The following is a 25007-nucleotide window of genomic DNA, read 5'->3' as shown; positions in this document are numbered from 1 at the left end:
GGTTGGGCTAGAAGGAGATCCTTGGCAGGCTCCTGCTTCCATCTCCAAATAGGTTGAGAAGGAGCTAATCTACTGTCTTCCCATAGCTACCAGCTCTGCAAAACTGCCTTTCCTACACCTCAGATAGAAAGGGAAGTATGAGCTGCCCAGGCAACTGGTTTTTCACTTTCCTTCTTGTTTGCAGTCTTGTGCCCAGCAGAGGGGGTGGGGCTGGGAGCTGTAATCTCTGATGATTCAGCCCACAGCACACCCTGTGACCACATCCCTATTCTGTCTGTGTGTGTGAGAGAGAGTTTGTGTGTTTACACACTACAGAAGAAAACAGCAAGGTGTTAGTCTGGCCTTGTGTCAGGTTTTCTGAATTATTCCGAGTTGTGAAAAAAGTAGTAAATAGTGGCACTTCTTCAATACAAAGATTCTGGGTGCTATCTGCAATCAACAGCTAGCTTTGTGGGATTCCTATGCAGATCTGTTTTTGGCACTGTGTTACATAATTATTTTTATCTTGGGATCAGATCTGAGTCATTCAGAGCCAGTGTCTTCTGGGCACTGATGTGATACCATGTGTTGTCAATGCAGTTTTCTTAGGTCCCTGCCCACACCGAGTGTCGGCTGAGGGACCTACTAGGTTCAGTAGATGTAGGGTTGGAGGATGTATGTTTTCTAACAGCAAATCCTACCCCCCCTGCTGAAAAATTCTAATGTACTTGCCTGATTTCTTTTGTACTTTAATAAACCCCCAATTAAGAAATGGTGTTCTTCAGAGTAAGTTATGCCTGTCAACCATGTAGAAACAGGAAAAAAAGTTTGAGAACACAAATCCATGTCTTTAGAAATTAATCTGTACTTATGGAAACTACCAAAAGGAATTTAAAATACAATTTAATAGTTGTTAAGTGTCAATAATATGTATTCTAAGTGTATAGCTCACTTTTTACTAAGAAAGTAGAAATAGACATGTGTTGACTTAGTGGAACTTGACCGCTAACTTGCTGGACTAATAGTTGGGAGTTTTGTGTTTATTCTTTTTCTGTTGCAGGTGCTGGTCTCAGTGTCAGTGATAATGAATCCGGCCAAGGCAGCCAGGAGGGAGGCACCTTGACTGACTCCCAGATCGTGGAACTCAGAAGGATCCCCATCGCCGACACCCACCTCTAGCACCCCAGTAATCATTAGAGTGAGGGTACTTTCATATTTGTATTGGCTCTGTGCTAAAACGTTCTGTGAATTGTACTGGATGATGAAGCCAGAAGTGATTGTTGTGTTCGGAATATAAATTACTTACCTTTGTGCAACCTGAAAATTAACTGCCTACAGTGAAAGCCTGGATCGATTTCTATCAGTTAATAGGATTGATTTATATCAGTTAATAGAATGTACATATTCCAAGAGTATTCGCTGCTTTTTAATAATGCTAACATTGTTTAATAAAAGTAATAGCAATCAATAAAAACCATAGAATCCATTTGGCACCATCCAAGCTTGTTGTTTATGAGAAAATATTGTGCCCAAGCAGAGAAGCAAACTGTCTAGGCAGGGTCCACCACCCTGTTTCTTCCCACATTGATACAGGTGATCCAGATTTAAGACTTCACCTTCATTCGTAAAAACCATAAAATGTATTGTCTGCTGATTTTGCACCCGAGTTTTGATGGAGTCCTGTAGTTTACATAGTCTTTCATCAAAAGTATTTATTTCTGCTCATTATAAAATTAGGGAACTGAACATCTTCCAGAATGAATGTTCTGTTCCCAGTTAAAAATAACTTCACCAAGCATTTTAACACAGCGAAGAAGAGGATCATCCAAACAGTGCAGAGTTTGTTTGGGAGAAGTTATTTCTTGGTTTAGATTTTTCAGTCTTTGTCTTGGAATGAGAAATCAGAAAGTCTGTCCTAGAACAAACACTATTGTGTTCAAGATGATTTCATTGACTATAGTTCCAGAAGAATCTTTAAGGACAGAACAAGTTTGTTCTAAGAAAGACTTTTTGGCCTTTTATTTTTTTAATTCTCAAGTATTTGGGGGAAAATCAGTAGTCATTTTAAGAAAAAATTAAAATTGAAAAAAAAAAACCCACCTAAGGGAAATTTTGTTGTTAATAATTTCCCTTAAAAATGTTCTATCATCACTTAAATGTTCTATCATCACTTAAAAATGGCTTTTTTTTTTTATAAAGCCTGAGGTGGTGGTATTGATCTTGATGAATTATAAAATGACTCTCCTTTCTTCTCCCTGTTGGTACTCCCCTACTTCCATCTCATATTATATTGCTTTGATCAACCTATTGTCTTTTTAGCCGCCCAGTAAACAAAAGCTACACAACAAAATCAAACAGCATAAAAAGCAAAAACATCATTGGCAGAGTCACAATCCTTTCTAGGAGGTTTAGAAATGGTGGTAACACAATTGAAATATACATTAAATAACAAATAAATTTGTTGTCTCTCTCAATCTACAGCATTGCACTGTAATGTCTTCCAAAACAGGGTAGAAGCAATTGATGAAATTGGTTATAAAGTCAAAATTTAGCATAAAAATTTTGAAATGGGTAATAACCATTTTAAAAATGTTAGTAGGCTTTAATGAATTTGAGGCTTAGATGATGATTGTAGAAATGTGAGATTTCATGGTGTGGATTCCATGAGTCATAATTACTGTAACATTTTTTGGCAAATAATTCAATTCTTATTTGTCACTTAAGGTGAAGTTAGCTTATTGTCAGCATTTTTAAAGCTCCTAAAAGGATTATAACTCCACCATGATGAATAACAAAGGCAATTGTCAGTTTCTATTTTCATTTCTACTTGTCAGAATTTGGAAAAATCTGGCCAAAACCACTATCAGGGACAGCTTTCTTACTTCAGCTCACTGAGTTTCTATTGTTATCCAAAATGCCGTCTCACTAAAGAATCAGAAGAGCCTCCTGCCACTAATCAGCATGATTCTTTAAATATTAAAAGGAAAGGCAAGATTTTGAGAAGCTACAGTGCTAAAACAAATAAGCTTCATATTCCAACAGCGGCAATGTTTTGCCATTCAGTTTACTCTCAATGTAGAATAAAATGGGACATCAGCCAGGGAAGGACATAGGAAGAAACAAATCAAATAATAGTCTTGAAAATTCAAAGACTAGAAGTGTGACTCTTTGTGATCTTTCTTTTCCAGGTCTGATACTCCTCCATGACATTTTAAAAATAGAGTTATTAAGATAGATTATTATTGCAATTACTAAGATACTCACATTCAATACAACTCACCCATTTAAAATGTGCAATTCAATAGTAGTTGACTATATGACATTGTTGGGGTTTTTCATTTTTGTCGGAGTATAGTCGCTTTACCATGTTAATTTCTGCTGTACAACAGAGAGACTCAGTTATATGTATACATATATTCCCCCTTCTTTACATTTCTTTCCCACTTAGGTCATGACAGAGCATTGAGTAGAGTTCCCTGTGTTACACAGTTCTCATTTGGTGTTTTTTTTTTATTGTTGTAAAATATGTGTAACACCAAAATTTTCCATTTAAGCCATTTTTAAATATGGTTTTTAAATTCAGTGATATTAATTATACTCACAATGTTGAATATTCATTACCTTTACTTGCAAAACATTTTTATCACCCTCAGAAACTGTATTCACCCCATCACCTTGATATTTCTTCCCTCTGTCAGTAGACATCTAATTTAATTTCTTTGGGAAATGTCTCTGCTTCAGCATTTTTGTGATTATTTAAAATTTGTGTTTCTTGTTGCTTTAGTTCTTTCTCAACTTTTTTTAGATTTTTTTGTTTTGTTTTTCTAAAAGAGAATTTTCCTAATTTGGATGCAAGTACAGACAGGTATAGGGCTTCCCAGGGGGCTTAGTGGGTAAGGAATCCACCCACCAAGCAGAAGACACAGGTTCAGTCCCTGGGTCAGGAAGATCCCCTGGAGAAAGAAATGACAACCCACTCCAGTATTCTTGCCTGGGAAATCCCATGGACAGAGAAGCCTGGTGGGCTACAGTCCATGGGGTTACACAGAGTTGGACACAACTTAATGACTAAACAGCAGCAGCAGCAGCCAACAGGTATGCACTTGAGATATGGAGTAGCAACAGAGCCAGGAGAATTCAACTAAGAGGGAAGAACAGGCAAATGAAAATCTTAGTAAGCAAAACACAGAAAGCATGTCACCCTGGAACTGGATCTTTGAGTTGGTTTTCGATCTCTTGAGGTGTTTTAGGGTTAAATTAGTACTTTCCATGGTTCCTAAATCTGACCAGAGAAGTTTAAACACATAATGGGGCTGTGAGTGGAAAAAAAAAAAAATGCCGTTCAGGAACCTAGCTCCCAAACAACTTGGTCTTGTGCTTACCAGCACTTAAGATCCACTTTGAGTTTAGCCTTAAGTGCCCCGGGTAGATCTGTTTGAGGGTAGATCTCAATCAGAGAAGAGAATGTTGAATTTTCAAAGCAGCTGGGTGGCAGAATGGATCACCTCTATGCAGCTTGACCTTAATTAGGAACAGAGAAAGCAGCGAGGGAAATCCTGTGTTTCATGTGGTTTTTGTCAATGGCATGACCCAGCTCTCCAGGACGGCTCTAGGAGGATGTAAGTCAGAGGACTACATTGCCTGTAGCATTTAAAGAATGGACCAAGCAACTTGAATCTCTTCTAGTTTCATTGGCCAACTAGTGAAATAAAGGTGAGTGATTTTCATAAGACTTAGTTGGTACTTTGATGTTATTATTCAATACATCTCACCTACCCAAATTTTTCTCTTAAAATAATTTCAACACTATAATAGAGAACCAAACTCACCTCTGCAAAAACTTAGAAAACCCCAGATGCTTAGTTAAACTGTAATCCATACTACCTAGCTCATATGATGAATACATGCGCAGTATTTTTAAGAAATAATCGTCCTGAGGTGGGGGGAAACATTATTTCTATTGTGGTCTGTATTCACATCAACCTGATAAGTTTAGCAACCGCCTTTGGCCACCTCATGTGAAGAGTTGACTCACTGGAAAAGACTCATGCTGGGAGGGATTGTGGGCAGGAGGAGAAGGGGATGACAGAGAATGAGATGGCTGGATGGCTTCACCGACTCGATGGACATGAGTTTGAGTGAACTCCAGGAGTTGGAGGTGGACAGGGAGGCCTGGCGTGCCGTGATTCATGGGGTCGCAAAGCGTCGGACACGACTAAGCGACTGAACTGAACTGAATTTAAATCTTTTACTTAAGAAACTTACATGGTTTCAGGAAAAGAAGCAAATGGAGATTAACCTTGTTTCCTATCATCTGTAACAGTGGGATTCAGTTATCAAACACTGTTGTCAGGGTCCTTGGGAGTGTCAGCTACAAATTGGCACTTTCCATGGGCACTTGCCATCTACCTCTACAAGGATTAAATCATATGCTGCTGTAGCTGCTGATTTTCACACCCGTTGAAAGGAGTTCAGGGTGGAGAGCAGAAATTAGGCACTCTGTGCTCCAGGAAAAACTGGTGAAGCAGGTCCTCAGATAAGATATTTTCAGGAGCTGATTTTATGAGCCCAATTTTTTAATCTCCTCATATCTAGAAAAGTACTAAAATCCTTTCTGGTGACAGCTGCTCCATGTGACTAGCATAAACTTTCTGCAAAAAATATGTGCTTGAAGGCATGTATTCTCCCTTCACCAAAATCACATTATGCTTACCTTCCTCAATGCATCTTTGGAACAGTTTCTCAGAGCTATCTGAAATGCTGTCTCCTGGGCTACAGTCCTCCCTTTGCCCCAGGTAAGATACTCAGAAGGCTCATGTTGTGCTTTTTTGTTTTTTTAAATAAATCAGCAGGAGTACTATGGGATGCTTCATTTCAGTTCCCAGCCTACCCCTCCAGAGACTCAGCATTGGGACCCAACAATTTAGGCTGCGCTATGAGCCCCAAGGTTAGAGCTGAACCCCTAGAAGAGACTCAGCTCAAGGAAATTGCTAGCAGTTTCAGAGCATGAAATATTATATTAGTCCAGTGAGAAAGATAAGTACTCATTGTTTTCTAACAGATAAAACGATTCCAACAAGGTGAGGGAAGTGAAACTCGCTCAGTCGTGTCCGACTCTTTGAGATCCCATGGACTATACAGTCCCTGGAATTCTCCAAGCCAGAATACTGGAGTGCGTAGCTTTTCCCTTCTCCAGCGGATCTTCCCAACCCAGGGATCCAACAGAGTAAACTATGCTTTTAATTGTGATTAGCCTTTAGGAGTCTTATGAGCAAAATCATAAATTCAATATGTGTTTTTAAATTCAGGAATGTTTTATAACAAGAATGAAGGGGAAAGACAAGCAAATAATTTCAACATTACCTTCTTTGATTATATTTATTTCAAAGGTAAGTCTTCCCTGGTGACTCAGTGGTAAGGAATCTGCCTGAAATGCAGGAGAAGCGGTTTTAATCCCTGGGTCAGGAAGATCCCCTGGAGAAGGAAATGGCAATCCACTCCAGTATTCTTGCCTGGGAAATCCCATGGACAGAGGAGCCTGGTGGGTTACAGTCCATGAGGTCACAAAAGAGACACGACTTAGTGATAAAAACAACAATTTCAAAGGTAAGGGTGTATATATACTCAAAAGCCAGAAAAACAGAGAAAGGAAGGAAGGGAAAGAGAGATTGAAAAAAAGAATAAAAGAATTCTGAGAAGTCAAAGCTTCTGAGCGCTGAAGAATTGATGCTTTTGAACTGGAGTGTTGGTAAAGACTCTTGAAAGTCTCTTGGTCTGCAAGGAGATCCAACCAGTCAATCCTAAAGGAAATCAGTCCTGAATATTCATTGGAAGGACTGATGCTGAAGCTGAAACTCCAATACTTTGGCCACCTGATTTGAAGAACTGACTCATTGGAAAAGACCCTGATGCTGGGAAAAATTGAAGGTAGGAGGAGAAGGGGACGACAGAGAATGAGATGGCTGGATGGCATCCCCAACTCGATGGACATGAGTTTGAGTAAACTCCAGGAGTTGGTGATGGACAGGGAGGCCTGGCGTGCTTCAGTCCATGGGGTTACAAAATGTCGGACACAACTGAGCGACTGAACTGAACTAAACTGAGAAAAAAGCAAGGAAAATCTTGATAATAACAGTTTCCATTACACTTTACAATACATGGTAAAGAGATATTTTAAAAACTGATTTATGAAGCATGTGACAATGTTGATCATCCTGCCCCGGAGTATATACCCTTAGTCTGTTCATTCATCAAAGTCATTTTGAAAACTTTTGCCACGTTACAGGAGGGAAGTAGTAATCATGTAATAAAAAACATGCATGAGGTTAGAACACTAAAACAAATTAGAAGGGTACTCAAGAACCACCAGGGGCTTTACGTTTCCTTAATGTTCTATCCTATCTAATAGCACACTGATTTTATGTAGTAAATGAGTGGGTTCTTCTTTTAAACGATCATCTTTATCCTAAGGGTTCATCCATGTGGTCATGTGTTGCAGAATTTCCTTCTTCTTTTAAGGCTGAATGGTATTTCATTGTTTGTGTACACCACATGTTCTTTATCTGCTCATCTCTGGATGGACATTTGGGTTGTTTCCATGTCTTGGCTATTATGGATAACGCTGCAATGAGCATGAGAGGACTGTATCTTCAAGACACTGATTTCAGTCCTTTTTTCATAAATACCCAGCAGTGAGATTGCTGGATCACTTTTAAGTTTTTGAGGACCCTCCATACTTTTTTCCATAGCAGCTGTGCTATTCTGCATTCCCACTAACAATCACCAGCATTGTTGGTTTTTGTTTTTTTCATATTAGCCCTCCTTACAGGTAATATTTCATTGTGGTCTTGATTTACATTTCCCTGATGACTAGTGACATTGAGCGTTTTGCATGTACCTGTTGGCCATTTGTATGTCTTCTTTGGAGATATGTATTTTTATGTCCTTAGCCCATTTTTAAATTAGATAATTAGTTATTTTCCTATTGAGTTATAGAAGTTTCATATAAAGATTAATTTTTTACCAGATTTGTGGTTTATAAATATTTTCTCCCATCCCACTGGTTGCCTTTTCACTTTCTGGATAGGTGAAAATAATACTGTGACAGAAAAACAAATTCTGCATGATACCACTTATAAGGTATCTAAAATAGTCAAAATACAATCAAAATGTGGAATGGTGGTTGCCTGGGGCTGAAGGAAGGAAGAAGTGGGGAGTTTCTAGTCCGTGGACGTAAAGCTTCAGTTAACTAGATGAGCAAGTTCTAGAGATCTACTCTTCAGGATTGTATTTACAGGCAACAACACTGAAACTCCAATATTTGGCCACCTCATGCGACGAGTTGACTCACTGGAAAAGAGTCTGATGCTGGGAAGGATTGGGGGCAGGAGAAGGGAACGACAGAGAATGAGATGGCTGGATGGCATCACTGACTCTGGGGACATGAGTTTGAGTGAACTCCGGGATTTGGTGATGGACAGGGAGGCCTGGCGTGCTGTGATTCATGGGGTCGCAAAGAGTCGGACACGACTGAGCGACTGAACTGAACTGAACACTGTCATATACATTTAAAGTTTTGTCAGAAGGGTAGAACACATGTTCAGCGTCCTTACCCCAATAAAATAAAACAATATTTTAAATTGTTAACAAGATTGTTTGATCACTGTTCTCCACTGCAAATGTTAGCATTACATGGAGAAGAAAGTTCAAACAATTTTTGAAATGTTTTCCAGTCTCTTCTGGAACTCCTAGTTCACCTCTCACAGAGCCCCTGACATCTGCAGAACCCCTGAAAAGAAACCCACATGTGACCATAAGCTCCTGAAGAGTAAGAACTGTGTCCTATTTGTTTTGGTTTCCTGAGCACCTAGCACAATGTCTGGAACAAAATTGACGACCAATAAGTATTTGTCCAAAAAAAAAGATCTCTGTCCTACTAGGATAGCTAATTAGAGCATAATTTTTGTTGATCTTTTATAATTTTAGTTACAGATGTTTTGCCTTTAAGAATCCAAATGAATGGCAATTATTGCACAAACCAGATGCCATATCATCTCCACGTTACCAGCAGCTTTCATTTCCAAAGCTATAATTCGTTGAATTATATATATGTAATTCATTCTGCTTCCTAGTCATCCATGGAGTCTTGAAAACCACCAAAGTCCTATGAAAAGCTTGTTATTTTCATTTTGGCAGTAGTCTATATAAGTTTCTAACTAGGATAGTTGTTTTTTTTTTTAAGGATTACTGGGCAAGAAGGAGGCCAAACCAAAAGTAAATAGACAACAAGAGGTGATATTTACTCCTCACATCTTATTATTATTCCATGACCTGCTCGTCATAAGGGCTTTGTGTGGGAAATTACATATGCATGAATAGTTTGTAACCAAAGGGTTATAATCTGCAGTCTTTTTCATACTTATCTGGTTCCACAGTAGGAAGTCAAAGAAGTATGTATGTGTCATTTCATGGCTGATTCATTATGCCTGTACTAAATATATTTGAAATAACAGTCTGCACTGTAACACTCAAACCTAGATAACGTATAATTTCTAATCTCAGTGAGCCGAGGGAATAAGACTAATTGTACTGTGAAGCTAAGAAGTCATTGTCATTAGATTGTTAGTGTCCAAGCTCAGAACACACTATCATCTTCATAACTGAGCAATGTCTCTACTCCGTGCTGTTAGGAACTAATTATGGATAAGAGTCAAGCCCTCCCATATCCAGCCACTTTGTGATTTCTCAAGACAACCCAAAAGACTATGGATCAAAAGTCATTTCCTGTCATTCTCCAAGATAAAGACTGAACTGTGGAGAAGAGTCTTTCTGGCAAAGGACCAAAAATATGTTTGAAAAAGCAACAGATTTTTTTAAATAAACGTTTTAGAGTCAGTTGAAAATAATTGATAAATTGCTCAAAAATCACAGTTTGCCTGTGTAGATGCTATAGAATATACTGCAGAATTGCCAGATTGGAAGGATGAACAGAAAGAGGAACAGATTTTCTTTGGATATATCTTCAGTCCAAGTATGTTAAAACTCTATCAACTAGGACAGTATAAAACTATCTTTAAAATTAATTTATTTTTTAAATTGAAGGATAATTGCTTTACAGAATTTTGTTTGCTGTCAAACCTCAACATGAATCAGCCATAGGTATACAAATATCCCCTCCCTTTTGAAACTCCCTCACATCTCCCTAAACTATTTTGAAAGAGAGAAAACACATTTGTTTAATTCTACTGAGTCTCCCTTTCTGTCTTACCATGTAAGACTGCTCACATAGTAGGGAAGGTTTTGGATCTTTACCTTTTGTCTTCCTGTTGACCATTTCCCCTTTTCCTTACACAGGCATGCTTATTTTATATGAGAAGGAATCTCTGAAATTTTATATTAAAGTATTTAAAGTATATCATATTTTTCACACTATGTGAGAAAGTTTGCTTATAAATAAGGATTCTGAAGGATAAACAAAGTCCCAATGTATGGCACAGGGAACTATATTCAGTGGAAAATAATATAGAAAAGAATGTGTAAATGTGTATAACTGAGTCACTTTGCTGTACAGCAGAGATTGGCACAACATTGTAAATCAACTATACTTCAATTTTAAAAAAGCAAAATAAAAATAAGGATTCTGATCAAAGTTTGGCTTGTGTTAAGATGAAGCGCATCTGCCTGCTCATCAAGAGAAACAGGCAAAACATGGAGATGTGTGATGTTCAGTCGGTTCTCAGTGCTCAGCCCCCAGATGATAATAATTCAGCTGCTGGAGGTGGTCTAAAGGCTCAGGTGACAAGGAGTGGACTAGGGAGGACGGAGCAGTAAACAGTAGGTTTCTCTTGGCGTTTTTATCTTATCATCAGGGTTTGTTTAAGGCTGATAGCTTCTCTAAACTGTTGCAGTAGCTCTTTAACACAGAGATGTTGACCCTGAGATTGGAATAGCCGCTGGATTAGAAGCCCTGTTAGAATATTCAGTCGTAGTAACCTTCAGGGCAAGTCCTCTGTCCACAGAGGACGGATTGAGGTTGGAGCTCCGCAGTCCAGAGTGAGAATCTCTCACCTCCCCATCTCCACCGCCCCCAGGCCAGCACCTGCATTTGTGCCTCCTGTGGCTGGGGATGTTCAGAGCCAGCAAGGTCCATTTCTGAGCGCGGATCCGGGTCAGAACAAGTAACGGACCCACATGGTCAGCATATTCTTCTCACCTCACGTCACTTCCGCTTTGTAGCTGGAAATACCAGATCATTTTTTTCCTCACACAATTCCCACCCACTGAGTGTTGAAGCACAGGCTATATAATCAACACTGGATTTTTAGAAACTCCTATTTAACAAATACCTGCTCTGCTACTGTCTTCAGGGAAACGGGAAGCAGCTGATATTTTCTCCTGGTTTTGTCACCAACAAAGTAAACGCGTTTTCAATGTAGATAAGGTAGAAAGACACTCAACTGTAAGTGTTCTCCTTGCAATTTGTGATTTTGGCAAAGGCAGGGAAGTTTTGCTTTTTCTTTTCTGTTTGTGGGTGAATTATTTTGGTATAAGATGTGGATGGGCTTCCCTGGTGGCTCAGTGGTAAAGAATCCGCTTGAAATGCAGAAATGTGGGTTCAATCCCTGGGTTGAAAGATGCCCTGGAGAAGGAAATGGCAACCCACCCCCGTAACCTTGCCCAGAAAAATCCCATGGACAGAGGAGCCTGGTGGGCTGCAGTCCACGGGATCACAAGAGCTGGACAAAACTGAGCAACTAAACAGTAACAGCAAACAAAGGTGTAGGTAAGAGGGGAGGGGGCATGAACCTTCTGGCTCTCTCCCCAGCAAAGGAGGAGGTTTTGTGATACTACCTTCCCCTCCCTTCCTCCTCCTTCCTCTTCTTCATCTTTCTTTTCTCCTTTCTCGCTCACATACACACACATATATATACAAAACCTAAAAACCTTAGACAATGAGATGCAGTTGTTAAGGGTTAAGTTACCCAATATAAACAACTGCTCATGGTAATTTCAAGAATACTTTATTTACCCAGTGATCAGTTTCCTTACGACATTCACACTAGAAGACTCTCTGCTTGCCAAGGGCTAGGAAATCCTTTAAGGAAATTACTTTCCTGGATATGAAAGGAACTTATACAAATAAATACAACCAATTCTATACAACTAAAGAAAAATGTATATAACAATATACTGGATTTTCATTATGAAGCAAATCATGAAAGGAATGGATGAAAACTTTAAGACCAGACAACAAAAGGAATGAATCTCAGTCAGGTGGAGAACTGCGTTTTTCATGTGTCACAAGTGGATGCAGTTATTAGAAATAAATCAAGAACTGAACATGCTTCAAAGGTGAGATCGATTTTATTTCTTTTGCAATACAAAGTCAAGCATTGTAAAATACTGGACAAACTTGGAGCACAAAAGATTTACTAAAAAGTTGGAAAATGGTGCAACTCTAATATCTGCCTATTTTACTTAAAGGTGGTCTTACTAAGAAGGAGAATTATTTACTAAATGATTATTCTGAAAAGTTTTATTTGCAAACACCCAACATTTTCTGAAACTATTGGATTTAGCATGCCGTGATCCATGTAAGTAAACTCAGATGCTGCTCTATTTGAACAAAGAGAGTAGTTTGTATTTTCTATAACACATACAACTGCATACTTTTCTTGGTTTCATGGTACCATACTTGAGATTATATACTTCTATCTCATCCAACCAATGGAGGTTTACAGGCAAAGTTCAGAGGATTTTATATTTTGCTCAAATACTATAGAATACAATGTCTGTTTGGAATTTAAACTATTTGATTTTTCTCTCCTTGGAGGACAACCAGTCTTTGCAGGATTTAGATCAAAATAAATAACTGAGACCACAAACTAGAAACTCTAAAGATGACAAGCCTTTTAACTTCAGTGATTTGTATTGCTCTCTGCATCCACACCTTCTCTGGTTCAAAGTTTCTAAAGACCAAGACCTTAAGAGGGAAAATGCCCATCAGACAGATAATAAATTTCATACATTTCATCAGCTCAATTCCAGTTGTCATGTGGTACAATCTGTAGAAACCAAGGCCCTCTCTGGCTCTTGGAATCCACAACGGTTGCTTTCTCTTTTAGGACTAAGCTGTCATGTGAAGCATAGTGGGGAATTGCTCACACTCTGCCTGCTTCAAGGCAAAGTAAAAATTAAGCTCAGCGTGTCATCACATACTTACAAGTGACTTACGTGAGCATTCTTTATAAATAGATTTTGACACTGCCAAGGTTTCCAGTGAAATAGGAAGCCACTAAAATGGTTTATCGTTTATCACTTTCATCATGGGAAAAACAGACCCCTGATTCCCCTCAGACAATAACTGACCCTTCAAGGACTGTAAAGGGATCGTAGACAATAGCACAAACTATTCATTTCCAAATAGGCAGACTTTCAAAAATACGGCCTCCACAGTGACCACCGTGGCAGTACGTATGTTCACAGCATGTGAAGAAGTACACGTCAAGACAGGTTTTATTAGCTTCCTTTTGATGATGTTGATGACTTATAGTTCACAGTTTTCCCTAATAACTCTAAAACTCTGTTTCAAAGCAGAGAATATCATTTGTTTTAAAGAAAAGTGTAACAGTGGTAAGATTAGAAATTTACACAGTATACACGCCCTTCCACGGTACAAATTTTGGGGAGAATGAAATAAGTATTGCAAGAAAACTCTTGTGAAGTCACTTAAGAGATTATTGTTAGAGTGTCTTAGAAACATTAATGAATAAATAAGAAAACTGTTCTAAAGTTTAGGGCTGACAAAGTTATTTACAATAAAATTCCTCAATAGGGAAATATATAAATATGAAATTATATTTACATGTTATATGTATGTAAATATATAACATGCACATTTATATATTACATTTACAATAGAAGTATATTTTTCCACCTTCACAGACACATAAATGCACACATAATATGTATATAACAAGTTAATAGTATTCAGAGATTTTCTTCGGTTTTTGTGAATTTTTCAAGTTTTCTACAAAGAACATTTTTGAAATAAGAAAAAGATATGTAGCTTTTTGGAAATTATTTCAACCCTGAATTTAGCACAGGTGGTGTTTAAGACGCCTCATTTTTTTTTTTTTTTTTGCTCAATTTCTAGTGAAACAATTATAGCTAGTGAGATCTTTTTAAAGACAATTTTTTAGAGCAGTTTTAGGTTTACAGTAAAATTGAGAGGAAAGAACAGAAATTTCCCATATACCATCTGCCCTGACACTTGCATTGCCTCCACCATTATCAACATTCCCCAAAATGGTACATTTGTTAAGACTGATGAACCTATAGTGACACATCATAATCATCCAATATCCAGAATTTACCTTAGGGTTCACTCTTGATGTAATTCTCTGGGTTTGGATAAATATATAATGATATAAGCCATCACTATTAAATCCTACACAGTATTTTCACTGCCCTAAAACTCTTCCATAATCTACCTACTTCTCTCTTCCACACCCACCGCTACCTCTGGGTGGTGAGATTTTTAGAGTTTAAGGACCCCAAACACCCTGTACCTTGGGGGATGTGACATGCTTTTATAATCTGCCTCATAGATGCTTCCCTCACAGCTCAGTCGGTAAAGAATCTGCCTGCAATGCAGAAGACCTGGGTTTGATTCCTGGGTCAGGAAGATCCCCTGGAGAAGGAAATGGCATTCCATTCTCTATTCTTGCCTGGAAAATCCCATGGATAGAGAAGCCTGGCGGTCTACAGTCTATGGGGGTCACAAAGAGTAGGACACTACTTAGCGACCACCATAGATGTTATTAGGTGATCACAGTAACTGGCTCACAGAGACCACTGGAGCCATGGGCACTAGAGCCTTGGGGATCTCTAATCAGAAACTCTTAGACTTCCTAAGTCAGACAGAGAAAGAAAAATATCATATGATATCCCTTATATGTGGAATCTTGAAACGATACAAATGAACTTACTAACAAAACAGAAAGAGACTCACAGACTTAGAAAATGGATTTATGGTTGCCGGGGGCAGGGGGAAAGGATGGAAGGAAGGGATAGTTAGGGAGTTTGGGATGGACATGTACAGACTGCTTTATTTAAAGTGAATAACCAACGAGATCCCACTGATTAGCACAGGAACTCTGCTCAGTGTTATGTGGCAGCCTGGGTGGGAAGGGAGTTTGGGGGAGAATGAATCCATGTGTATGTATGGCTGAGTCCCTTCTCTGTTCACATGAAACTATCACAACGTTATTTGTTAATTGGTTATACTCCAAAACAAAATTTTGAAGTTTTTAAAAAGAGCAACAACAACAAAAAGAAACTCTTAGACTGCCCACTCAGGCTAAGGAAATCTCGAATTCTGGTGTGGAAAAGAAGGGGGAAAAGAAAAGGAAAGTCCCAAGCTGCAGGAAAGGTCTGTGACTGGCAGTTTATAGACGGAACAAAGGAGTGCTTTTATCCCAATCAGTGGGTGCCACAATGTTAGCATACTTGAAAGATAATGACATATATTTGGTGGTTAATCACTGAAGAGTGAACATTTGGGGTATTATTTCAGATGTTTGGATTTCTTCTCTGTTTCAGAAAAAAAAAAACCTACTATATTTCAAAGGAAATGTTAGTTCTAATTTTTTACACTTCAGATGTTTGGAAACTTCAAATAACTGTTCCAAATGTGATCACTAAATATTTCTTTTGTTGCATAGAAACTGACTTTTAAGTCACTGTATTTACTAAAAAGCCACGGGAAGAGCTGGTCCTCTCCAGCCACATTCTCTGGGCTCCCAGGCTCAGCATGCTTCATGTTTAATTGCACACAATCCAAATATTCTCTCCATACAGTTCTAATCCTCACAGCACCTTCCACTCAGCAAGCTCAGAGCTTCCGGCCTTTCCTATTTTGAAATCCATGTAGCAAACCTCAGCATTTTTGAAAAATTTTGTATATTTAAGAACTTTATAGCACTTTGATTTTTTCCTGTCTTGTATTTTTAAACACACTTACTGTATTGTGCTTCATTTACAGTTGTATGAAATAGATGTTCCTTTAATTATAGTTGTTAAAAATATATCAGTCTACTTTGACATAAATTGAGGTCCATTGAGAGGTGTCCTGCTCAGTTCTGAAGTTAGATCAGTACATCCACAGAATGTTTCCTATCTCTAGAGGCCCTCCATGCCCAAATGCCATCTGTTTTCTACCCTTCATCCCACCCACCCCCTTGAGTGGGGTATTCTCTCAGAGGATTCTCTCGGTACTCTCTGTAGAGAATACTCTGAGTCTTCTTCTCTCTGGGTAATATTTTTCCTGCTTCTTTATTCCTTCTTTTATTCTCTTACTGTACCAATATCAAAGACAATATCATAACCAAAGAGATACAATGTTAGTCGGGATAACTGATGCTAGCTACTGTAAAAAAACAAATAGCAACTTTCAGTGACATACTTTATTTCTTGTTTTGCAAAATCTAATATACCTCCCCTCCAAACAATGACTCAGGAGTCCCAGTTTCATCTCTCCTGTGGTTGCATATTTCAGACCTTTGGAATCCTTCATTTTTAGCAGAGTGGCCTGGGAAAAAGACAGAGAGTGGAAATCTACTTGAAATATATCATGATCAGCACTAGAAGTTCATTGGCCAGAGCTCAGTCACATGACTGACACAAGAGGGGCCAGGAAATGCTTAAACTGGAGCACTGTGAAGGAGCACAGGTAGGTAAACACCAAGAGCCTGTACCACAGAGAGAGCCTCTCCGTTTTTTCCATGTACAGATCAGTCCTGAGTGTTCATTGGGAGGACTGATGTTGAAGCTGAAACTCCAATACTTTGGCCACCTGATGTGAAGAGCTGACTCATTGGAAAAGACCCTGATGCTGGGAAAGATTGAGGGCAGGAGGATAAGATGGTTGGATGGCAACACCAAATCGATGGACATGGGTTTTGGTAAACTCCAGGAGTTGGTGATGGCCAGGGAGTCCTGGCATGCTGTGGTCCATGGGGTCACAAAGAGTTGGACACAACTGAGTGACTGAACTGAACTGAACTGAACATCTTGGGTGACCAACCCTTATTTCAGGCATGTGTTTTATGTACACACTCCTCCTACCACCCCAGCCATCATGTTGCCCTCTCCGTCTTCACTCTCTGGCAGTATCATTTTGACCCACCCAGAGCTTTTATTTGCACAATTCCAGTAAGTTACTCCCTGCCAACCCTTCCTACTGTATTTCAAGTTCCAGGGAAGAATCTAACATTTTCAAAGCTGATAACTTGCCTCAGTTGTGTTGATCCCGTCAATGTTTGCAAGCAATGAAAAAATAAGGGAGAAATAATCCAATAGAATCACCAGCCACTGTAGGAAACTATTGATAAGAGTAAGAAGCAATAAAAATGGCTATGATGAAAATTCTAGAGAAGAAAGGAGCTGAAATAAGAACTTAGAGGCTTTCATAAAAGACTCACACAATAATGCTTGATACTCTGATACAAGTTTACACTCTTTCAAAGTCCTCTGAGATGAAAAGGTAAATCCTTAGTACCAGAATAGAATGCCTGGGGGTAGAAACTAGAGTTATGAAAGACAAGTGCTCCAAAGAACAAGCTGCATGAGGAAATATCTTGCAATTTTCAGACCTGAGGTCAGTGACCCAAAGATGAGTTGAAATACTCTGAAAAACAATCTCTTACAGCAGACGTCACTATGAAACCAGATATTTTTCTTCACCGGAAACAAAAGAAAAAAAAAAATGAAAAGACCTCACAGCAATTCTGGAATTCAAAACCATCCAAACACTACTGGGAAAATAAATAGATGGCGATAGTGTGGGATTTCTTATCCTTTTGCCTGTAGCCACCAAATTAATCATATACAGTAAAATTAAAAAGTTCCTATTTGACTTAATTATAATAATGTTACATTTTCTTTCTAGAGCATGTTACAGTTTTTCAAACTTTGTTTAGGTTTATCTTATTAATTTCTTCATCTGTATCTCTTCAATGACTTATGGGAGTGTAACAATTCTTCTGAGTTAAATTGACTTTCTGTTGGTGCTGGAGAAGACTCTTGCGAGTCCCTTGGACAGCAAGGACATCAACCCAGTCAATCCTAAAGGAAATTAACCCGGAATAGTCATTGGTAGGACTGATGCTGAAGCTGAAGCTCCAATACTTTGGCCACCTGATGTGAACAGCTGACTCACTGGAAAAGACCCTGATGCTGGGAAAGACTGAGGGCAGGAGGAGAAGAGGGTGACAGAGGATAAGATGGTTGGATGGCATCACCTACTCAATGAATATGAGTTTGAGCAAACTCCAAGAGATAGTGAAGGTCAAGGAAGCCTGGTAAGCTGCAGTCCCTGGATTCACAGAGATGGACACAACTTAGCAACTAAACAACAAATTGTTGCTGTTGAAACTTTTTTTAATCTAAATTATTCTAAAGCTTTACACAAAGTCACACTTGTCTTGACTGAATGGGAAATAGTAGGTATAATTAAAAGTGAAGAAACAGATCAAAATAAAAAAAATTCACTGGCTCTTTTACTTACAGGAAATCATAGATTATTCTTTTCCAAAGGGTAAAAAAATAATCTTGTGTGAGTAATAAGACAAATTTTTACACAAATAACCAATAACATGAGCTAGACAGATGTTGTTTATAAATTCTTTCACTTGTGCCATTTCTCTGGGAAGTTATTCAATTTAGGAAAAAGAAAATCACTTAAAGTGCAAGAGAATAGATGCTTTGCTATTAAAACCTTATTATAATAGCAATAGACAAAGTCTGAATCATTTTTAATGTTAGTTTATCTAAATTATAAAATCATGAACATGAATAGTGTGACAGGTCCTTTTGGTTGCAGAAAGATCCACATGTAACCAACTTCCACGATATGAGGAAACTGACAATTTATGACAAAATTACAGGTCATGGTATGGAGCTGTCTTCTCTACTTTTCTCCCTCCCTTTCGGTGAGATTTCTGTGCTTTGCAGGTAGATATGGAAGAAAATGTGGCTGACAACATGTACCAACCTATCCTCCATTTAAGAGAATACTTCAATCCAGTCCCAATTCTTAATTCTTACAAATGAATCTCAGGTTATTCTCGTTTGAATCAAGGTTGAACCTCTGATTCAATCGACTTTGGTAGGGGCTGGGTCATTTCATACAAATGGGGATTAAAGGTCCACTGCTGGTACAGTTCAAAGAAAACACAATATACGGTAATAAACAACTGTAAGTATTAAAGCCTGGAAAAGTAATCTTGAAAGTGAAACTCGCTCAGCCATGTCCGACTCTTTGCGACCCCATGGACTGTAGCCCACCAGGCTCTGCTGTCCATGGGATTTCCCAGGAAAGAACACTGGAGTGGGTTGCCATTTCCTTCTCGAGGGGATCTTCCCAACCCAGGGATCGAACCCGCATCCCCTGCATTTCTAGCGGATTCAGGCTAAGTTTCCTGAATCTGCGTTTCAGGCAGATTCAGGCTAAATCACCAGGGAAGCCCCTTCAGTTATATTATCAACCGAAGCATGACAAATTACACAAAAAAGCTTAGCATCTTGAAACAACACATATTTATTATCTCACACAATTTCTGTCAGCAATCTGGGAACAGCTTAGCTAAGAGCTTCTGGCTCAGGAGATCTCAAGGGGCCACAGTCAAGCTGTCAGCCAGAGCTGCCACTTCATGAGGAGTCATCTGATGGGTTAACCACAATTAGAGGCTCCACTTCCAAAATGGCTTCCTCAGATGACTTCTGGCAGAGGCCTCAATTCATCAAAATGTGGGCTTCTCAGGGGTGCCTGAGTGTCCTGACCCATTTCAGCTGTTCTCCCTCCAGTGAAAGACGTGCACTCATGAGAGGGAGGGAGCGCCACGGGGCCTTCTGATGACTTTCATCTCCAAAGTCACACACCACAACTTCTGCTTTATACTGTTGGTTAGAAGCAATTTATTAAACCCATCCTCAAGGAGAGGGAAATTAGGCTCCACCTCACAAAGGAAATGAAACCCTGTAACTCACCTTGGGCTTTGAACCCACTGCAGCCTTTTAACTGAGATCACACCTGGTCTCAGGACCTAAGGAGGTTCAGGTTCATGATGTCTCATCATAGAAAGAACTCAGTGACAAAGAGGTAGGTAAGAAGTGGGTTTGTCTAGAGAGAAACACACTCCACAGACAGTGTGAGCCAGCTCAGAAGGAAAGAAGCCCCAGGGTACGGTGTTGTCAGTTTTTATAGGGGTTGGTAGTGTCATAAGCTAGTGACTGGGAGTATTCCAGCTATTCAGGGGAAGGGGTAGTGATTTCCCTCCAGGAACTGGGCCTCTGCCTCCTTTTTTACTTTTATGTTGGCCTTGGAACTGTCATGGCACCTGTGGATGTGTCATTTAGTTTACTGATGTGTTACAATGGTGCCCACGTGGCTCAGACGGTAAAGAATCTGTCTGCAATGCAGGAGACCGAGGCTCAATACCTGCCAGGAAAATATCCTGGAGAATGGAACGCTACCCACTCGTTTTCTTGCCTGGAGAATTCCATGGCCAGTTACAACTCATGGGGTCACAGAGAGTCAGACAGAATGAGCAGTTAGCATAGATGTGTTACCATGAGGGTGTACTGAGGCTCAGAGTCAAGTGGGAGCCAACTCGTCTGCCATCTGGGACCTGTTTGGTTCTAATCAGTTTGTGTTGTGTCCAATGACGATGTCATTCTTTTAAAAGTCATGCCCTACACCCTTCCTTCCTGTTTCAGAAGGACTAGCATAGAGCTTGGAGAAGGCAATGGCAAGCCACTCCAGTACTATTGCCTAGAAAATCCCATGGATGGAGGAGCCTGGTAGGCTGCAGTCTGTGGGGTTGCTAAGGGTCGGACATGACTTCACTTTCACTTTCACTTTTCACTTTCACACATTGGAGAAGGAAATGGCAACCCACTCCAGTGTTCTTGCCTGGAGAATCCCAGGGATGGGGGAGCCTAGTGGGCTTCCGTCTATGGGGTCACACAGAGTCGGACACGACTGAAGTGACTTAGCAGCAGCAGCAGCATAGCGCTTGTGAACATGTTTTTAAAGCTGCCATTGATTTTTCAATGACATCTTCTGAGTTAACCTTTGAGCCAATACTCAAAGGTTATTTTTTGATTGATTGAGTTGCACAATTCACCAAAGTGAGGTGGAGGTGGTATTATGATTTACAATAAGAAATATGTTTTGGGTCTTCTGGCATAGAGTTTCTTTAGTGGCGAGAGAGACAAAGGTGTTTTCTGTTAAGTTAATTGGGTGATGAGCCTCCTCCCCCCCCAACCACCCCCCCTTCACCTAAGGCAGGGAAGGGAGGGAGGTTGAGTAGAGGTTGAGGTTGAGTCACTCACTAATGGCCAATGACTTAGTCAATCTTGCCTTGCAATTAAGCCTCCTTCAGTTCAGTTCAGTCGCTCAGCCGTGTCCGACTCTCCACGACCCCATGAATCACAGCACGCCAGGCCTCCCTGTCCATCACCAACTCCCGGAGTTCACTCAAACTCGTATCCACAGAGTCAGTGATGCCATCCAGCCATCTCATTCTCTGTCGTCCCCTTCTCCTCCCACCCCCAATCCTTCCCAGCATCAGAGTCTTTTCCAGTGAGTCAACTCGTTGCATGAGGTGGCCAAAGTATTGCAGTTTCAGCTGTAGCATCAGTCCTTCCAATGAACACCCAGGATTGATCTCCTTTAGAATGGACTGGTTGGATTTCCTTGCAGTCCAAGGCACTCTCAAGAGTCTTCTCCAGCACCACAGTTCAAAAGCATCAATTCTTCGGCGATCAGCTTTCTTCACAGTCCAACTCTCACATCCATACATGACCACGGGAAAAACCATAGCCTTGACTAGACGGACCTTTGTTGGCAAAGTAATGTCTCTGCTTTTTAATATGCTATCTAGATTGATCATAACTTTCCTTCCAAGAAGTAAGCGTCTTTTAATAAGCCTCCTTAAAAAACCCAAAAGAAGATTCGCAGAGCTCCAGGGTTGTTGAACACAGGGAGAGTCAGGGAGAGTATAGAAGCTCTGCTCCCTTTCCCAGGCCTTGCACTGTGAGTCTCTCCGTTCAGCTGTTCCTGAGTTACATCCTTTCACAGCAAACCTGTGATCCATTAAGAAAAATGTTTCTCTGCATTCTGTGAGCCACTCTAGCAAGGAAAGAGGGGTCACTGGAACCTCCAGTCGGTAGCCAACTGGTCTGGACCACAGGTGACAGCCTGGCTTTGTATAGTGTTTGAATGGAACCTAGGGTTGGGTGGGGTGGGACACAGTCTTGTGGGACTGACTGTGTGGAATTTGGTACTGTCTCTGGGTAGATAAAATGTCAATATTGAGTTGATTTGCAGGACACTCTGCTCATATCCCCAGAGAATTGGTGGTGGCAAGGGGCAACTCTCCCCTCACGCTCATTGAGTTCTCAGAACACCAAAAGGAGTAAATCAAGATCATAGCTCAAAATACTTGCTTCCGTTTCAACTTTCTAGAAAAGTTATTTAGTTTCTATGTATGCTATTTAATCAAATGTATTGATTACTTATACACATGGTAATACATTTATCCTTTCCTTTTAAATTCATTATTGAGCTCAGCCTCTAACCCAGAACAATTAAATCAGAGTCTCTTAGAGAAGGGCTTGGTATTGGCAGTTTTGTATATACAGGTAGCAACGAGAACCACTCAACCTGATAGGAATTTTGGAAGTCTTTTTCAGCTCCAATTTTCCATGATTTAAGCTGATCGCCGAAGAATTGATGCTTTTGAACTGTGGTGTTGGAGAAGACTCTTGAGAGTACCGCAAGGAGATCCAACCAGTCCATTCTAAGGGAGATCGATCCTGGGTGTTCATCGGAAGGACTGATGCTGAAGCTGAAACTGCAATACTTTGGCCACCTCATGCGACGAGTTGACTCACTGGAAAAGACTCTGATGCTGGGAAAGGTTGGGGGCGGGAGGAGAAGGGGACGACCGAGAATGAGATGGCTGGATGGCATCACCGACTCTGTGGACATGAGTTTGAGTGAACTCCGGGAGTTGGTGATGGACAGGGAGGCCTGGCGTGCTGTGATTAATGGGTTCGCGGAGAGTCAGACACGACTGAGCGACTGAACTGAACTGAACTGAACTGACTCCCTTCCATAATGATCTTCTGACTTGATAGCAGGTCCCTCACATAAGACCTATACAAGAGTATACATGTAGTATCGAAGGAGGTTCAAGAGACAGTACAGGGCAAGATAATAGGTATTTCACCATTTCCTGGCACATTACATTTCCTGGTGTTTCTTTAGCTATTTAGATACACAAAAAACATGTTCCCATTTGGTAACTCTTTCTCTGATTGAGAGGATGCCTGGGATACCACTTGCATCTGCTTCTGTTGCTAGATTGTAACTAAGATTATAACTGAATACACAGCATTTCCCTCCCCTGGAGTAGGAACAGGATTCAAGAGACCAGAGAGGACCCCCTCAGAGATCCATCCTAAGGGAGGATCTGGTATGCCTAGGATACATTTCTTGGGGTTTTCCGGCTCAACATGTAATTGCCTGCTTCATATGAAGACTGCACCTGAGGGTAAAGATAGAGGCATCAGCTTCCTTCTTCCGTGTTTCTATATGCAGAGCTTTTACAAAGTCATTTCTCTTTGACTGGCTACAGACCTCTCTCCTCTGGGTGGAGCTGAACTCACTGAAAGCAGGGTTATTTTGAAAACACCACACCTATAATTGAAAAGGATTTGTTAAGGCCTTTTACGATCTATCTTTTTTCTGTGGCCTCTTACACTGTCCAAAATCAAACCAGCTGAATCCAGAACCCAGGTGGCAGCTGTTCAGTCTTGGCACCCCAAAGCCCTTGGGACTCAGGGCGTGACTCTTCAGTGAGATCAGACGTAACCCATGAGGCATCTCTGGCTACTTTCTAATTATTTCCATTGCAAAAGGCCCTGAGTTATTCGATGAATCATGTCATTTTTATTGAAAAGTAAACCAAGGGTGATAAAAGACCTATGGCCATACACACAAGAACCATAGGTTCATAATTGGGATCCAGAGGAAGAAATTCTGTACATACTCACCGTATATCTGGGTTCTGGACACCAGGAATTGTGGCCAGAAGGCACATCTTCTCTACCACATTTCAGCAAGAGTAGGGATTATGGTTTGCTTTTTTTAAGGGAGCTATTTTTGGCTAAAGATAGATTGGTACATAGGCGATTTTTAAAAATTATTCCTTATGTTCCAATTCCCTTCTTATAGCCATTTAATATAATAATTATTGATTGCTAGGAATGTTCTGGGCACTACTTCATGGTCTTCCTATACTTAATCTTACAGAATCCTCCCAACTTTTCTAAAAGCTAATTGCTTGATTATTCCTGTGTTACAGAAGAGGAAACTGAATCCCAGAATAATTGAAATCTTTAATCAAGAATGATTTCCAGCTCAGTCTTCTCCTCCCTAGCCTCTTCCAGCTTTCTTTCTGGTCCACCTTAATTTTTCTGCTTTTTCTTTTTTTTTTTTTGCGGGTGGGGAGTAGTGGGCATGGGTGGTTTTTTCTTCTTTCTTTTCTCTGTCACTTGCTTCTCTGGGCTTCAGGAGCAAGAGTTCAATTTTGGAAGCATAAATGTTGAACTCACATAAGAGAAAACAAGTACAAGCCAAGTTGAGGTGAAACTGCTGTGCAGAGAGGAGAAAAACACCAGGTCAACAGAGCAAGGGTTTACTCCTGACCCACGCCCTCCCCATCCCTGTCCTCAGAAGAGGTCTGCTCTCTCACCTAACAGCTGAAACAAGCTTGCTGAGGAGGACGAAGTGAAGACAAGAGCCTGCAACAAAATCTGCCCACCGCCCACCCACTTACTCAGAGAGCAGGAGGCCAAACACCGCCTCTACTGGTGTATCTGCAGCTTAGCGCTCAACACTGGGGGCCAAGCATCCCAAGCTATCTGGGAGACGCAGACCTGTGAAATTTAAGCCATAA

The 25007-nt window shown here is 40.2% G+C and overlaps 1 protein-coding gene across 1 annotated transcript in view; it reads left to right on the top strand.

Moving 5' to 3' along the window:
* The window catches only part of ADGRV1 (adhesion G protein-coupled receptor V1), a 549332-nt gene extending 547867 nt beyond the window's left edge, over nt 1-1465 (top strand). The window contains exon 90 of the mRNA XM_088838471.1: nt 1040-1465. Coding sequence (XP_088694597.1) covers nt 1040-1158 — 119 coding nt within the window. The 3' untranslated portion in view covers nt 1159-1465. The remainder of the gene's footprint in view (nt 1-1039) is intronic.
* The last annotated feature ends 23542 nt before the right edge of the window (nt 1466-25007 follow it).

The sequence above is a fragment of the Moschus berezovskii genome, chromosome 8 (assembly GCF_049115385.1).
Source record: "Moschus berezovskii isolate FMDL1 chromosome 8, NW_MosBer_1.0, whole genome shotgun sequence".
Classification (NCBI taxonomy): Eukaryota; Metazoa; Chordata; class Mammalia; order Artiodactyla; family Moschidae; genus Moschus; species Moschus berezovskii.
This window is presented reverse-complemented; position numbering and strand designations above follow the sequence as displayed.